We start from the raw sequence: 18,573 nt of genomic DNA, 5'->3' as shown, positions 1-18,573 counted from the left end.
AAGTACATAGTACCACCTATGAAGTGGTCTTATAAAAAATTTGAACCTGAATCTGATCAAGCTGCTAAATCAAACTACCATCGCAGGATATTCAGGGGAAAAATTACAAGGGGAAAAAAATAAGTGAGATGTAAAGGAATTTTACATATTGAAAGATAAGATAGATACCAGTTGTAATATGTGGACGTTGTTGAAGCCTGATTAGAACAAATAAAAACTTTTTGAGTCAGAAATTTGAGTATGGAATAGATACTTAACATGAAGGAGTTATTAAGATTTTAGGCAGGATATTGATTTTATGGACTTTAAGAAAATAATCTTTTTAAAAGACGTATTTATGGAAATATTTACCAACAAAATGCTATAATATCTCTGGCTTCAGAATAATCTGAGAGGAGTGGGTAAAGGTATAGATGAAAATGATTGGCAATGAGTTAATTGTTGAAATTGGGGGATTTATTATCTCTACCTTTATACGTGCTTCAAATTGTCTATGTTATAAGTTTTAAAGAACTGTCAAAAAAAAAAAAAGCTATGGAGATATCAAATAAGAGTAAAACTGATACGTTTCCATTTACTTTAGCATTAAGAAGTTGTTGGTGAGCCTTTCTAATCATTTTAGTGAGGTTGAGCAGAAGGTGTTGGGAGAGAAGGGGCCACTCTGACATCTCTGGTACCTACTCTCTCCTGTAGCCACACTGCTGTTTTTCAGCATGCTTTCATTTTGTGGCATTTATGTTCGCTGTTCTGTTTTATAATCCCATGTAAAATAGCCCACCTGTTCCAGCACTCTTATCCTTAACCTGCTTTATAGTTTCTCCATAGAACTTATCATATCTGGCTCACATACTTATTTATTTTTGTCTTTTCACTAGAAGGAAGCTCCTGAGAGCAAGGATTTGATTTTAATTAATACTGTACCCCTAACACTTGGTACATAATAGATGCTGATAAATGTCTGACTGTTTAATAAGTGGTAGATGTTAAGTGTATAAATGAATGAATGAACAAATGAATGAATTCCTTAAATATCATTTCAAATTTTACCTCCTGTGTGAAGCCTTCTCAACTACCAGCCCCTCCTCTTTCTGAAAATTGAGACTCTTATTACCCTATACTCTCATTTTAACTTGTACATTCCACCATTATAGCTAATCCACAATGACTGCTATTATTATTATTACTTTTTTTTTTTTAAGGATTCATCCAGAGATATTAGAGAGGCTCTTCATGAACTTTTATGCTGTACTAATGTTTCAACCAAAGAAGGGATTCATCTTGCACTGGTGGAGCTGCTGAAAAATTTAACCAAGTACCCTACTGATAGGGACTCCATATGGAAGTAAGGATTTTTTTTTTTTTGCTCAGTTGCTGAGTCTGATAATGTAAATGTACAATATTGACATTATTCAGTGGATCATCACAGATTGAGGGTATGGCCCTCAATTTTGCCTTCAATTTAGAAACTTGATTCAACTTAACTGGACTCTCAAAAGTTCGGTTCCTAAGTTGAATATCACATTTATATTATTCGTTTGTCCGTCCATCCACTTAGCAAATATTATGTGCCTGCTGTGTGCTTACTGTGTACCAAGCCCTGCAGTAAGTGTTGCAGGTACAGAAACGAGTCGATTAGATTTCCTTTTTCTCCTATATAATGTTAATCACTCCTTTGTCTATTTCCATCATTGTAGAGATTAGAAGCAGGGTGGGTATTTGGTCTTCAAATAGAAAATTGTGATCATATTTTCCTCTGATTACCTCTAGGTTTACTGACTAGAGTCAAACTTAGAACTGTTCGTGAATTGCTTTTGAAGAGCTACTTGCATACATTTAATATAAAGTGTGTAGTGTTGTGTTCCACATATTTAAATGATCTTATGTGATGCGATAACTCCAAATGTAAGGTTTGTTTATTTTTGTAATTTGTTACTAAAAGAAAAACTATGGGTCAGATCAGGTATTTGGAAGATGTATTTAAAACTAAAAAAGGAGGAGAATCTTGCTCTAGGTAAAATTTCTGATATCTGGTTTTCTGTTTTGCCATTTCTTCATGTTTGTTCAGTCCAGTTAAGCTCAATTCATGGTACATTTATTGTCTTCAAGGGGCACTCAGTCATTTGGGATGTGGGGTTATAATGTCTTCTGAGGCACAGTGAGTAAAAGGCCTGAGAGAAATCAGAAAATGAGTGAGTTAAGTTCTTTCTACATAGAAGGAAAAACAGGACTGGGGAAAAGTATACTACTTTCCTAACAGTGTCAAGTGTTTTCAATATGATGCCTTTCATACCTCAGATATCCGTGAATTTTTTCATGGGGCTTGTTTTCTCTTTTGCTGGTCTACCTATTCTCCAGTCCTTGGTGAAATCCCATCTCCTTTGTGAAACTTTCTCTGATCTCTTCTACTTTTGACAAGTAGCAGAGTATCTTTCATTTGATTTCACTTATAGTGTTAGTCATCTCTGCTTCAGCTGAATTTATAAACTCAATGAGAACATTAAATTAAGATTTTTATTTCTTTTCAATTTAGCACACCTTCTAAACCAAACTTAACAAATAAAAAATAAAAATGCAGAATTACCAGCAGATGTGTAGTTCTTTATAGCTTATATAGGGCTTTCATGTAGTCATAATAGTTAACTAATAGCCAATTAATAATAGCTAACTAATAGCTAATCGAGTTCTTATTATATGACAGATACCTTGCTAAGTAATTTTCATTCAGTATCTCATTTCATCTGTAATAGCAACTCTGTGAGGTAATGATATTTAATCCTATTTTGTGGGTAGGAAATATATCCCCTTAAGGCCACACAGTTATTAAATTTCCTGTTGCAGATCAGGTTTCTTCTAATTTTAGAACTTCACCCAGTTAGAATGCCTTTGCCTATAAGTAACAGAAAATCTGCTTAAAAGTGGCTTAAACAATAAGGTCTAATGTTTTGCACAATAAGACCTCAGAAAGTTGATTTCAGGATTGGTCATTCAACAGCTTAACAGGGTTAGTACGCGTTGATTTCTCTGCAATTCTCTTGGCTTTCTCCTCATGGTTGCAGGATGGCTGGCTCATAAGACATTATCTTAAAATGTAAAGAAGAGGGCATTTCCTCTCATGCACTTCTCTTTTTATTTGCTTAGGAAAACATTCCTCATATGCTCCCCAGCAGACCTCTTTCTTGTTCCATTGACCAGAATTGGGTTACTTGACTGCCTCCAAACCAATCACTGGAAAATGGGAATGGGATTGCCATGATGGGTTTAGACCAGGTGTGGTTGAGCTCTTTGACTGGGCCTGCCTTCTTTGAGCCCTTTGCTGCCTACCTACCTGATGCCAGAGTAAAAATCAGGGTTCTTTTGGTAAGGAAGCTGGAGGAAATGGTTGTTAGTTAAACAACCTGTAGTAATATCTGCCACATTAGCTCTTTCATCTTCATAGTAACCAATTTTTTAGATGAATTAACTGAATTCTAGAATAACTAAATGACTTATTTGAAGTCGTAGAGGTTTAAAAATTAGATGGTTGTAAATTTGTGATTCTGAATCAGGTTTTCTGATTCCAGTTCCCAGTACTTTTTAAAGCATTTATTAACTTTCTAAAGTGGGCCCTCATTTTGTTTGTTTCAGATGTTTGAAGTTTCTGGGAAGTCGACATCCAACCCTGGTGCTCCCCTTGGTGCCGGAGCTCCTGAGTACCCATCCGTTTTTTGACACTGCTGAACCAGACATGGATGATCCGGCTTGTATCCTCTTTGCTTAGAACAGACCCTGCTGACTTAGCAGGGAATTTCGGCATCTTTTTCTGCAGTGCAACTTGGGTGGTTTGAAGGTTTTTTTGTTTTGTGTTTTGTTTTTCTTCTCATTTTTCTTAGTTAAGAGTATATCCTGAAGGAGCCTGGTGGTTATTATTCTCGGCTTTCATTCTTGTTTTCACAGCAATTCAGCTTTGTCATTTAATACTACTACTACTTTTTTTAACCATTTATTGAGCACCTACAATATTCCACATACTGTTTAAATGTATGAACATTTTACACTAGTCTTCCAAACAACCCTGGAAGAAGGTATTATTCCTAGTTTACAGGTGAGGAAATGAAGCTTAGAGAGGCTAAATAACTCTCCAAGTAGCAAATCTGGGCTTCAAAGCCAGAGATCTTTGGTTTTAAAGTCCTTGGACTTTTCCGTCTTTCTTATTTCATGTTTAATTTGATCTGCAGCCTGAAGGAGGGGATGGGCTGAGCTAGGCTGCATGATTACTCTGCCTCTGATACAAGTTGAGGGGGTTTGTGATAGCTTTGGGCAGCATGCCATGCAGTTGGGTTGTTTTCCAGTAATGGGAATAGATTTATATCAGTACATCCATACTTTCCCATAGTTCTTTTCACTATTGCAGATCCTTGGTGAGGTTTTGGGGGATATTTATTGAGATACAGGAATCAGCCAAATAACTGGCTATTGTAAGATGACCACTGTATTTTTCTCTTAATTCTGTTTATTTCCTCAGTGCATTTGAAGAAGTTTTTGAAAGATCAGTGTAATTGTTGTGCTAACCAGTGTCTGACTCTGTTTACCTCTAAGAAAGATACATCCCCCACCTTACCTTTAAAGGTGCACTGCTATAGTTATTTGGAATTCAGCTCATCAGAAGGGTGGTTGTGGGCTTGGTGTTAATACAGATCATACAGAACATATTAAAGTGCTCTGAAATCTGAAGCCCCTTTCACATTAAAATAAAATAAAATAAACATTTTTTGAAGCCTATTAAGATATTTTTCTGGGTAGAGGATTGTGTTATTTAAGAAACGTGTTTGGCTCTGAGTAACAGAAATTGCCCCAAAATATAGCTTAAATATTACTCACAACTTTTTTCTCCTAACGTGAAAGAAATCTGGTGCTTGTATAGCAACTCCACATTATCCTTGGTGATCCAGGCTCCTTCTGTTTTTCTGTTCTGCCATGTTCAGTTGTCCAAAATTGTTGCTAGAGCTCTGGTCGTCGGGTCCAGCTTATAGACAGGAATTTAGAGTTTATTTGGAATAAAGTCAGTATTCTACTGATGCAGGAAAAACAGATGTGGGGCGTGAGGAGGGCTATGTCCTAGGCTTCAGTTGAGCCCCTGGGACGTGCCCCGCCAAGTGTGGGTCCTTGGCTTTGTGCAGGAAAGAATTCAAGAGCGAGCCAAAGTTGAGTAAAGGTAAATTTATTCAGAGAGATACATCGAAAGGCAAGAGAAAGGCCATGAGGTGTGGGGATTGGGTGCTCAGATTAGAGTAAAAGTAGGTAGACACTCCATAGACAGAGTTGGGGGGTGTAAGGGGCAGTGTTGCCCATTTTTATGGGCCTTGGTAGCTTCATATGCAAAAAAGTGGAAGGACCAGTCTAACTAGCCTGAGGAACGGGCTGGAATTCCCAGGAGTTTGGCCATTTCTTACTCTTTGACCTTTTGTGGCTAGCCTTGAGACTGTCATGTCGCCTGTAGGCATGTTATTCACCATCCTAATATATTACAATAAGCATATAATGAAGCTTGAGATCTACTAGAAGTCAAATCTCCTACCATCTTGAGCCTGAAGGCCTACTGGAGGTTGAGTTTTTCACCATTTTGATGTTAATTGCTGTAGCATTCCTTGAATGGCTGTGCCCTGCCCCCTTCCTGTCTCACTACTGGTAAGGAAAAAGGAAACAATGGATATTGGATAGGCAAATAGCAGGCTCTGTCCTAGGGATGCTAGGAAGGTATGTTTACTTTTAATCTCTAATTTCTCCTCTCTTATAAAATTAATATACATGGGAAGAAAAATTTCAAAAGTAGAAAGAAGAAATTTCATATTTAACACCCAGAGTTCTACTCTCAAAGTAATTGACTGTTAATATTTTGGTGTATTTCCTTCTTCCTTTTTAAAAGCTTGAATTTGGGATTTTGCTGTTATTTTATTTTTTAACATAGTTTATTTCATCAACAAATATTTGATGATAAAAAGATACTATCATATCCTCTATGTATTTTAGAGCCTGCTTTTTTCACTTATAACAAATGCTTATGATACAGTATAAATCCTTTATAAATATAATTTTTAATGATTGTATAATACTCCACCAAGTAGATGAAACACAAGTGGTATAATTATTCTGGTTTTGGACATTTAGGTTGTTTCTGATTATTTGCTATTATAAATGATTCTGTACTGTTTGAGTTTGAGATGTGGAATTACTCAACATTCGTAAGACTCTAATTGTTTAGTACCAAATTATTATCCAAAGGGCTTGTGCCAGTATATACTTTAATAGGAAATATATGGAAAGTTTCTATTTGTTCATATTCTCAGCAGCAGGCATTATTTTAAAAACCTTCCTTTGGTAATTGGAGGAGTAATTGGGGTAATTTGGAGTGGGGTAATGTATCTCTTTGAATTTGCATTTCTTTGTTAGAACATTGTAGTTATTTAATGGGAATTTGGGGGGTGGGAAGTAGAGCCACCAGTTTCTGGCCAAGCTTAGCCTTTTATACCTCCAAGTTTACTTAACTCATCCATCAGACATTGCAGTTTTGGTTCTTATTTTCAACGCTGCTAAAACCTGTCCAACAATGCCTGCATTATTTTCAGATCATACCTTCAGGCACTATGCCTACCTCCGTGACAGTCTTTCTCATCTTGTTCCTGCCTTGAGGGTATGTTGAAAACATCTTTTGTCCTTGTTTTTGGTATTTTGATTTTTGGTCCTTTGTGACTGTTAAATAGCAGAAAGCAGACAATCTATTCTCTGAATAGACATTTATCCTCTTTCTCTCTTGGTCTGTCTCCCATTGTTTTGTACTTTTGTTTCTGTAGCCTTTACCTCTTAATAAGATTCATTTTTTAAATGTCTGTTAGTTATTGATTCTGTTACATTGAGCAAGAAGAAGGAATCAGGAACAAATGTATTTTAAATCAAGGATTAAATCGTGTTGTATTTTAATAATTACATAAACATTTCTCAACAAATTTACTTTTAAATAATAAAATCTTGATTATTTTTAAGACTTAGAGATAAAGAAAGAAAAAAGATTTTAATGACCCACAGTGATAATAATAGCAAACACTTACTGAATGCTGTGTACAGGTACTTTTCTAAGCTCTTTATTTGTATTTACTCACCCCTGCTTACGTAGTCTAAATGACTGTTTAGAGTAATATAGGTACATGGTTATAAAATAAAAACTATAGAAGATTACAAAGTTAAAAGCGAAATCCTTTCCTCATCTATTTCTTGAAAGGCAGCCACCTTTAACAGTAAGAACAAGAATTATAATTATCAATTATCGTATAAGATATTTTTATAGCATGTTACATAAAATTATTTGGGAATAAATCATCACTCTTCTATGAAGTGAATGATCAAATAAAATTTAAAAATAAGTATGAGAATAGATTAATTTTTAGTCCCATTTCTATGGTTAGCCCATTTGTTTCAGTTAGCAATAGAAAATATACCATTCTTCTTTTTCTCCTTGGAGCTTTTGACTGTATTGGTAGATCATGTTCATTTTCTCCCTCCCTTTTTCCCACTGAAGCTGGTGAAGGAGAAAAAGATTATTTACAGAATTACCTAGTCTTTTTTTCTATTCCTTTGTTTGGCTGACTTTTTTTTCTCCCTAGTTTCTTTGTGTTACCACAAAATTTGATGGCACTGTAACCCCACTATGTTTGCTTAGTTACCAGGTAGAAAATTAGTGTCATCAGCTGTGTCTCCCAATATCACACCCCAAGAGGATCCCTCCCATCAGTTCCTGCAGCAGAGCCTTGAAAGGGTATATAGTCTTCAGCATCTGGACCCTCAGGGAACCCAGGAGCTGCTAGAGTTCACCATCAGGTAAGGTGATTGATCATCCTTTTCCTTTGACAGAGTTTACATTGTTGTTATGCTTGGCTTGACTGTTTTGATTTCCAGTGTTGGCTGTAGGTTGGTTTTTCTAACTCTGTTGACCTACACTCACATATGGTTTTATAATATTTTTATTTGGATTACGTGGTTTAAGTGTATTACAAAGAAAAGCTTTGTGTTCATGGTCTGATTGATGATTAGTGGAAAATTAGAAAGAGTTACAAAAAAGCTGTTTTAAATTTCTCTTACCTCATGTATTAGTTAGATTGGGTAACAGAAAATGCAAAGTAATAGTGACTTAAAAAGAGGAAAGTTTAATTCTTTTTTGTAGGCAGACAGAGCTGAGATGTTTGATGACCTAGACTCATTCTGTAAAGGAAAAGCCAGGCTGGGCTAACAAGCTAACTCACAAATCTAACTGTAACAAGTGTCAGATTACTGATCTGAGTTCTGCTGGGCTAACTCATAAGTCTAAGTTAATTAGTGTTGGTTTGCTGATTCCCTGTTCATGTTTTTTTTGCTAGCCAGCTGGATTTTCAAAGAGACGTATCTGGCCTTGAAATGCTGGTTTCCTGTCTCCCTGCCTCTACTTTTGTGTTAATGATGCTGCTAAAGCTGTTTCATGCCTATTGGCCAAATACCGCAAGCTTGTAATTAACCCTATAAAACCTCATGCACATGTCTTGGAGGTGCTCAGAGCTTTGGATCAGAAGCCCCTCTGAGCCCGCCGAGTAATAAATCTGAATACTCCAACCCTCCGAGGGGTGCTTGTTTCTTGGTTGGCCTGTCATTTCCGTAACAATTCTTTCTTGTTTCTCCCTCTTCTGCATCAAGTGATCTTTGCCTGAAGATCCAAGCTCTAACTGTCCCCTTTGTAATCTAGCCTGCAGGGAAAAGGAAAGAGCAGAGGAGCATCATTTTTACCCCTAGTCCCTTTTAAAGACACTTCCACAAAGTTACATGTTCTAATTTTACTTGTGTCTCATTGACGAGAACTTAAGTTACATGGCTATTTCTTGCTTCACGGAACTAGGAAACATAGTTTTTGTTCTGGGTGACCAGTGCTTAGTTAATACTTGGTGATTCTGTTACTAAGGAAGAAGGGAAGGATATGGATAACAATCAGCAGGCTCTGCCAGACCCTATTAGAATGTCCTGAATGATATGAAAAGATACGAAACCTATTTGCCTTTAGCAAAGGCAATATCTGCTTTTGTAAAGAAGGTTTGATTGAAACACAACCACACTCATTCATTTAGGTACTGTCTGTGGCTGCTTTCATGCTGCAGTGGCAGATTTGAGTGGTTACCACAGAGACTGTGTGTACTGCAAAGCCTAAAAGTTATTTACTATCTGACCCTTGACAGAAGAAGTTTGCTGACCCTGAAGTGATGTCTCAATCAAATTTTTTTCCTCATCTGCTCCCTCACCAAGGTGATTAGTTTTAGAAGCCACTATTGAAGTTGTTGGCCCTGAGCCCAGGAATACAAGCTCTCCTTCCTGACTCAGCCCCACCTAAATAAACATTTAAGTTTCGTCTTTGACAATTTTCTATCCAATTGGCACTAAACAAATGGAAAATGCACGAACACAAGCCAATTTGGTCATCAGCTGCAGTGCTGGCTATTAGTACGTGCTCAGTAAACACTCTGGTTTGAGTCACCCTCATGATCTGGCTTTTATGAGGTGATAGTCCTGCTGGGCTTTGGGCTGGTCAGACCACTGTTCTAGTGCTGCGGTCAGTCCTGGGTACTGTGTTTCTAGTTAAGTACATTCTGAGGAGGTGGCCAGAATAGTGAAAAATCCTAAAAGGAAAGCAGATGATGCAACAGTTATTAATGACCTACTATGTCATTGCAGTTAGATGTTGTTAACTATTTCACAAAGAAAAAATAGAAATTTGGGAAAGTGAAGCAATTTGCTGGGAAGTGCAAAACCGGGATTTAAGTCTAGCTTTGTTTGACTCTAAAATTGATTGTCTGTTATATGCAGCAGTGAAGAGGATTCCTCTAACAATGGAGATTAGATCTGATGACCCTGGGGTTCTTCAGGATTTATATTTCCCTTAATTGTTGAAAAGTGGAATGTTAAGTTTCATTCACAAGGTTCTCTGATTAGGACTCTGGCCATTTACTTGTTAGTACTAGTTTCAAACAAACAAACAAACAAACAAACTTCACCGTCATACGCGTTGCCTTTTGTTGTAATCTAAGCAGCCATATAACCCAACTAAGATTTCCCCTCACTGCTGTAATTCAGCGAGAGCCATGGGGGATGATTTTTTGGTTTGTTTTTAGAACTTGTCATAACTGCTTTGCCTTCACCACTAGTACCTTGGGTGCCTTATAGAAGCTTAGTAAATATTTATTGAAAACTCTAATTATAATAACTTAACCAAGAATGAAGACTTTTATGATTTTCATAGGTGGCATTTTCTTCTGGCCATACCTCACCTTCATTGTATTTGATCTTTGATAAGGCTCTGCTATCCTTGATCATAACAAGAACTGCTGTCTATTAAGTGCTCACTATGTACCCAGTCTTCTGAGTGATTTATGTATGTTATTTCACTGAATTTGAAACCAGTCCCATGAGAATTATCCCATTTTTACAACGAATGAGGGAGCTGGGGTTCATTCATTATATGGTTTTTTAGTATCCATTGTATGCCAAGCATTGTGCTAGGCTGAAGGGACACAGTAGTAAACAAGACTAAGTCTGTGCTGCAAGGGGTCTTACAGCCTGGTTAGAGAAATAGCTAGGTAAATAGGAAATGCAGTACTGTGCTTTCCACAGAGCAATACAGTAAGTACAGGGTTTTCTGGGAGAACGGAAGGGGGCACTTAACCTTCGTTTCATAGTTTATTTAGGCAGTGACTTGAAGAATGAATAGAAATTAGTCAAGTGAAAAATGGAGAAGACCATCAAAGATAAGGAACAGTGAAGTCCTGGACTGGAACAGAGGTCTTTCTAGCCCTTCCATCTGGTCACACTTCTGTGTTTCTGGCTAAACAGTTTGTATGACATGAAGTATCTAGTATAATGAGATTTAAAATCCAAAGGCTTGTTTCAAGTCTTAGTTTCATCACTTCCTAGTTATAGGATCTTGGGCCTCAACTCCTTCATCTGTGAGTTGAGGGTACTGTGTAGCTTACAGGACTGTCGTGAGGAGTATTACAATGATATGTGGAAACCATTTTAAGAATAGCATTTACATAGATAATAGTTGAACATTTATGAAATTTTTCTTTCAAACTTAAATCCAGTTGTGGCTCGCTTGACACAGTAGACATATGCTCTTGATACGTTGTAAGTAAATTCAATGCAAACTTTATAAATGTAATTATGTTTAAACTCACTGGTTGGGGTGGAATTGTCTTTCAAGGAATGCTACAGTCACTTGGGTACTCTCTTGAATTATGATTTGTGTAAAGTAAGTCTTTTAAGGTGCTGTTACTGGGAATACAACATTGTTTTAGAAACCATATCACTTTAGAAGTGTTCCATAATAGAGAATTATTCTTTTGGACTGAAACAGCCTGTTTAAATTTGAAACAGATGGGGCTACATTTATCTGGAATCAATAGAAATACACTTCTTTTCTTACGAGAATTCTTTTAAACACCAACCCTAAAGAACATGAGATTTCTTGGTTAAGTTCTTTAGAATCCTCCTTTTGCTGTGCAACCTTCAGTGTCTCTAAGCTGTCTCTAGTTCCTGTTTTGTAGTCTAGGAACTAGTCCAGTAACTAAAGAGTGGAAATAAAATGTTTGTAATTTGTAATCATTTGGGTTCAAGGATGAAGATAGCTTTTGAAAACACGTTAGGATTTTTTATTCATTTTGCTTTATCTAACATCCCTTGTTATTCTTACAAACTAAGAGATGTTAGTTGTAAATTTGATGTTCAGAGATATAAGAGATTGAAAGAAATACATGTGTCTTTTAGTTACAAACGGCATTGATTTACACATGCAGGGTCTTTTTGACTGTCTTTAAACAAAGCTTTTATAATTAATTAATTCATCTTGTGGTGTAAACTTTCTTTTGAAATATCATAATATACGTAAACTTGTTTCTTATAATATTTTAAAAATGCTACTTATAAACATCATGCAGACTAAGGATTGATTACTAAAGTGTGTGTTGATGGGAGGGCCATTTTGCCTTGCCAGATCACATCTGTGGAAATGTGGCTTAATATGTATCTGATTTTAAATCAGTTTTAGTCTCATCTGTATTTGATATAGTTAATAAATAAATGAAAAGAGTTTAATAGCAGATAAATAAATGAAATCCAATATGATATTGTTTAAAAAGACTTTTATTAGAGACAGACAGCCCTGAGTTCATGACCTGTTTTTACCACTTATTAATTCTTTGACCTTGGATAAACCACTTAAATTCTGATCTTCAGTTTCATTCTCAGTGAAATGGGATTACAGACATACTTTGTTTCATCGTGCTTTGCTTTATTGCGCTTCGCAGATACTGTGGTTTTACAAATTGAATGTTTGTGGCAATTCTGCCATTCAGTAAGTCTGTCAGTGCCATTTTTCCAACATTATTTGTTCATTTTGTGTCTCTGTGTCACATTTTGTTAATTCTTGAAATATTGGAAGACTTTTTCATTATTATGATATTTGTCATGGTGATCTGTGTTATTATTGCAAAAAGATTATAACTTGCTGATGGCTCAGATGATGGTTAGCATTTTTAGCAATAAAGTTTTTTTTAACACCTTTATTGTGGTATGGTTCCTATACAGTGAACTACACATATTTCAGATGTACATTTTGATGAATTTTGATAGATGTATACACCCATGAAACCACCAACACAATCAAGATAGCTAACATTTCCATCACTCCCCAAGAGGTTTAATTTTCAAATTCCCAATTTATCCCTTCCCATACCCTTTACCCCCTGGTAACCATAAATTTGTGCTCTATGTCTGTAATTCTGTTTCTGTTTTGTAATAGGTTCATTTGTGTCCTTTTTTTTTCTATTCCACATATAAGTGATATCATACGGATTTTTCTTTCTGTTCCTGGCTTTCTTCACTTAGAATGATGATCTCCAAGTCTATCCACTGTGCTGCAAATGACATTACTTTATTCTTTCTTATGGCTGAGTAGTATTCCATTGTGTGTATGTATATACTACATCTTCTTTATCCAGTCACCTGGACATTTGTGTTGTTTCCATGTCTTGGCTATTGTAAATAGTGCTGCTGGGGTACATGTGTCTTTTTGAACAGTGGAGTGTATGTGAATTATACTGAATTAACTTTTCTCCAGATATATGCCCAGGAAGGGGATTGCTGGATCATATGATGTCTAGTTTTAGTTTTTCAAGGAACCTCCATACTGTCCTCCATAATGGCTGCACCAAACTATACTCCAACCAACAGTGTAGGAGTGTTCCTTTTTCTGCACACCATCTCCAGCATTTATCATTTGTAGACTTTTTAATGATAGCCATTCTAACTAGTGTGAGGTGATAGCTCATTGTAGTTTTGATTTGCTTTTCTCTAACAGTTAATGATGTTGAGCATCTTTTCATGTGCTTGTTGGTTCTTTATATGTCTTTGGAGAAATGTCTATTTAGGTATTCTGCCCATTTTTTGATTGGGCTGCTTTTTTTTTTTTTATATTAAGGTATATAAGCTGTTTATATCTTTTGGAAATTAGTCCCTTGTCAGTCACATCATTTGCAAATATTTTGTCCTATTCTGTTGGTTGACTTTTCGTTTTGTTGATGGTCTTTTTAGCTGTGCAAAAGCTTTTAAGTTTAATTAGACTTCATTTGTTTATTTTTGCTTTTATTTCCATTATTCTAGGAGCTGGTTGAAAAAATCTGTTGCTGTGATTTATGTCCAAGAGTGTTCTGCCCATGTTTTCCTCTAGGAGTTTTATAGTATCTGGTTTTACTTTAGGTCTTTAATCCATTTTGAACTTATTTTTGTATATGGTGTTAGGGAATGTTCTAATTTCAGTCTTTTACAGGTGGCTGTCCAGTTTTACCAGCAGCGCTTATCGAAGAGACTGTCTTCTCTCCATTGTATATTCTTGCCTCCTTTGTTATAAGTTAATTGACCATAAAGTGCATGGGTTTATTTCTGGACTTTCTGTCCTGTTCCATTGATCTATGTGTCTGTTTTTGTGCCATTACCATACTGTTTTGATTACTGTAGCTTTGTAGTGTAGTCTGAAGTCAGGGAGCAACAATAAAGTATTTTTTAATTAAGGCATGTATGTTGTTTTTTTAGACATAATGGTATTGCACACTTACTACAGTATAGTGTAAGCATAACTTTTATATGCATTGGGAAATCAAAAAATTCATGACCTGTTTTATTATGATATTCACTTTATCCTGGTGGTCTGGAACTGAACCCACAGTTTTCCAAGGTATGCCTGTAATTGCAGTTCACATGTTAAGGATTAAATAAGCTTGAGTAAGGAAACACCTAGCATACCTAGTACAGTGTGCATAAAAGGTGCTTTCTGTACCTTTTTTATGAAGTGTCCATAGTCTCCTGATGGGTGTATAAACTGAAGCTTCCTGAGGATTGTGGGCATAAAGAGGCACAGAGAGATTTGGCTCACTGGGACACTGAGTGCTTTGTGTAGGGCTAGCAAGTTTCTGTTTTTGTTTGTACAGTAATTCAGGTTTCCCATGGCTAGTTGGGTTGTGTCTTGTTCTGTACAGTTCAGAACAATTGCTACAGTGCAAGGGTGGTAGAATGACAACACCTGGGGCAGTCAGCTAACATATAGTCAGCTAGTCAGTGTTGTCTGTAATTGTGACAGAAAGCAGATTGTTTCTGGAGATGAAATGGTTCAGAAGTAGAATGATTTTTTTTTTTTTTTTTTTTTTTTTGCAAGAGAGACATCAGAGGTGCAAAAGAGAGAGACCAGCTGACCACCAAAATAGCATTTTCAAGGTATAGTTAAGTAGTACAGGGTCTTGCTTTTTATTGGGCTGGATTATCACACAAGAGCAAGCTCTCCAGGATCAGCTCAAACCGCCAAAATTCACAAGAGATGGTATATAAGCCACAGACCCCAATTTCTTCAGTCACTTTTGGAGTAATTCACTTTTTGCCCCTTTCCAGGCCATCTTCTTTCTGGCATCAAGGTCCTCAGGAAGCAGTATTGGCTATCAGAAAGTTGCCTGAGATTAGAGGCAGGAGCTTAGTCCAATGGACAGTTCTGTGCAGGCTGCTACAAAACTTGATATATTATGCCAGCCCTGGAACAGTTAATTTTCCTCATGAGCCATATCTTTAGGTTTCCCACAGTTATTGTTTCTGAGTGACATTTTGATGCTGCCATTAAAAAAAGGGCAACTTTCTACAAATTCTTTCTGAGATGGATTGTTAGGTCACACACACACATATAAACACTCCTATCGAAAAAAGAAGAAGAAAAGAAAAATGTTACTTTTTGTAGATGTATAGGGTATTTCCAGAAGAATTTAAAAGAAACTGGTAGTGGTGGTTGCCTCTGGAAAGAGTGCACTGGTTAGCAGCACACAGGTATAGGAAAGTAGATTAACTTACTTGTGTATCTTTTAGTATCTTTTGAATTCTGTTCCTTATTGGTGTAATTCTATAGCTAGGTACTATTGAAAAATTAAAAATTTCAAATTAGTGATCATAGCCCCCAGTACAACTATTTTATCTGTGTGTGTCACTTTCTATTTTTTTATCCACAGGCAGATAGGTTTTATATGGTTCCAGTCACTTTGTCTATACCTGTATCCAGTTAGGAGCTTCAACTGCAGGTATCAGAGAGCCTTATCTCAAATTAGCTCATAATGGTTACTTATTTCCTCATATGAACAGTAATCAGAGGCATTTCTAAGTATGCTACGGTTAAGTGGTTCATTTATATCATTAAGGACCCAGTTTTTCTGTTTCTTTGGATTTTTCCTGATCTCAGCATTTGCTTTATCCCAAGACTTTTTCGTTTTGTACTTATACTATGGCTGCCAGTGATAATCAGGGCTATAAAACATTCTTGTTCAGTCTAGTGAGAAAGAGAGACTCAGAGACCACCATAAGACCTGCTTCAAGCATGGAATGTAAGTCCTTCCATTAGGACTGATAAGGCCAACTTAGGTCCATAACCAGGGAGATGACATGTGTTAATTGGCTTAATCCAGTCGCACTCTACCTGGAACTAGGTTTGGGGATAAGAAGAAAATCAGGGTTAGTAGGGAAGAAGTGGAGAATGGCTAACTGGGTAGGCAGCGAATGGAGTACAATACCTTAAAAAAAATTTTTTTTTGATATAAAGCATACTTATCCATTGTATAAAACATTTAAAAAATAAAGCATGGTTGGGAGAAGGCACTAAGAAGCACCCTAATACTCTATCCAGAAAAGTTTGCTCCATTTTTCTCATATGTATGTATGTATGTATCTGTCTGTCTGTCTATCTATATATGTATACTTTTTACATAGTTGGGATCATTACTACCATATTATATTTTAATGGTTGTAGAATATGTCATTGATTGGTTGTACAGTAATTTATTTAATAATTCCTCTACCACTGAGTATTTAAGTATTACTAAAATAGTCCATACAACAGTGAATATTGTGTGGCAAAAAGCGGTTCTTTTCTGTTGAATATTTTCCTTCTCAGCATAAGCTACTGATCAAAATATTTGACCATATGTGTGACTTTTATAACAATACAGTTTTACTTTCCAGAAGAATTTTATCAGCTTAAACTGCTGTCAAAGTGCAAGTAAACCAGTTTCATTATAACCACTTTAGCATTGAGTGTTGTCATTTAAAAATTTTTTGACCAATTTACTAGGTATAAAATGGTAAAAAGCTTTTGACATGATCTTTAATGGTTGTCATTATCTTTATTCTGTTTGACTCGGGTTTTTGGTTTTGTTTTTTTTTTTTTTTTTGCTACAGGGATCTGCAGAGACTTGGAGAGCTTCAGTGTGAATTGGCAGGAGTAGCTGACTTCTCTGCTACCTATCTTAGGTGTCAGCTTCTTCTCATCAAGGTTGGTTTGGAGCCGTTATGTTCACAAGTGTGATCCAAAAAAGGCAGTTTAATGAATCCAGCAGTGTTTGAGGCCATAAGTGGAAAAGTATATGGTCTTATGCAGTCGCTTAGCAATGGAGAAATTATGTACCCTGCAGTATAATTATATTTATCTCTAATTAAAGAATTGCTAACTCATAGAGAAACTTGAAGTATTTTAATTTAGGAAAATTCTTTCATCATTATATAATTAGAGTAGATTGAGTAACCATTTTCATTAGAATCCCAAGGATTTTTTAAAAATAATTTGGTTAGCAAAAATATTGTATAAACTTTTATATTATTATTTTTAATGCTAATTTCACTTTGTCAAAGTCACATTAATCAAAGGTTGATTTCATTGCTCTTCAAAGGGCCAACTTGCTGGCATTTCATACTAGATAGTTAGATTATATATATAACACACAAAATTGTACCCAAGGAGCTGTTTCAGTTAGCTGAGCTGAAAACCAATTAAACTAGCTCAGTAGCTTTCAGCTTCTGCATCAGAGTTCTACTATAAATTTAGGCTTAGAATTTAGGGGAGCCTTTCTCACTTGTTAAGACTTTTATCTTGGCTTTACTTCTGAATGTTGTTATTCTTCAAAGTTATTAATGGTATTTGACCAATAGAGAGTAAATGGAGAGGTCAGAAATTTATTTTCCGCTGTTAAGGTATGGGCTTAGGGTTGTACAGGTGTGTGTATGCATGTGATGGTGGGGGTGTACATTGAAGTAGATTGGGATTTAAATAGCCCTTATTCGCCTAGATAGATTCTTTCAAATGTATATACCTGTGTAACCACCACCACAGTTAAGATATATAGAACATTTACATTACCCCAAAAGAGTTTCTTCATGTCCTTTTGCAAGATTGTTTGGCTTTTCCAAGTTTCTATGAAACAGAGCTAATAATAACTCTACCCAGGTGAGGATTGGTAGCAAGCAGTGTATGTGAAAACCCTTGGTCTAGTGTCTGGTACATATGAGTGCCATGTCAGTTTTGGTCTTCTTCCTTGACTTGCTGTCTTCTGCATAGGAAAAGAGAAGAGATTACTCCTGAAAAGAACATAGAACTATGTTTTTTACTCAACATCATGGAGCAGAGCAGGGGTAAGGGACCTAGACTTAGAACCTAAGGCAGGCCAGGGTTTGATAATAGGAGAAAAGCTAAAGGCACATCTATTTATCAGTATATTCTGTAGCAGTAATGATCTTTGTGAAGAATTATATAACAGCATGACAAAATATGATATAATGTTATATAGCCAAAAAAGCATACAAAATTACTTCTGCTTTCTGACTATGACTATATAAAAATGCATATGAAAAATATTTGGAAACAAATATTCAAAAACAATAACTCTGTTAGTGATAGTATGATTTAGGTAATTTAAAAATTTCTATGTCTATAGTCTAGACCTGCCGCTGTGTAACATTATAGTCACTAGGTACATGTGACTTTTGGGCACTTGAAATGTTCAAATTGAGATGTGCTATAAAAGCAAAATACACACCGAAGTTCCAAGACTTAGTATGAAAAAAATGTAAACTACCTCATTAATAATTTAAAAGATACTGACTGTATAGTGAAGTGATAATATCTTGGATATACTGGGTTAAATTATATCATTAAAATTAATTTCACCTATTTCTTTT

At 35.9% G+C, this 18,573-nt stretch overlaps 1 protein-coding gene across 2 annotated transcripts in view; it reads left to right on the top strand.

The window, feature by feature from the left end:
* Positions 1-18,573, top strand: part of INTS4 (integrator complex subunit 4) — a 79,582-nt gene that overhangs the window by 46,846 nt on the left and 14,163 nt on the right. For both annotated transcript variants that reach the window (XM_074372723.1, XM_074372724.1), the window contains 5 exons: positions 1,200-1,342; positions 3,625-3,740; positions 6,534-6,667; positions 7,691-7,848; positions 16,801-16,894. In XM_074372723.1, the coding sequence (XP_074228824.1) occupies positions 1,200-1,342; positions 3,625-3,740; positions 6,534-6,667; positions 7,691-7,848; positions 16,801-16,894 (645 nt within the window). The remainder of the gene's footprint in view (positions 1-1,199; positions 1,343-3,624; positions 3,741-6,533; positions 6,668-7,690; positions 7,849-16,800; positions 16,895-18,573) is intronic.

Source organism: Camelus bactrianus, chromosome 10, assembly GCF_048773025.1.
Source record: "Camelus bactrianus isolate YW-2024 breed Bactrian camel chromosome 10, ASM4877302v1, whole genome shotgun sequence".
Lineage (NCBI taxonomy): Eukaryota > Metazoa > Chordata > Mammalia > Artiodactyla > Camelidae > Camelus > Camelus bactrianus.
This window is presented reverse-complemented; position numbering and strand designations above follow the sequence as displayed.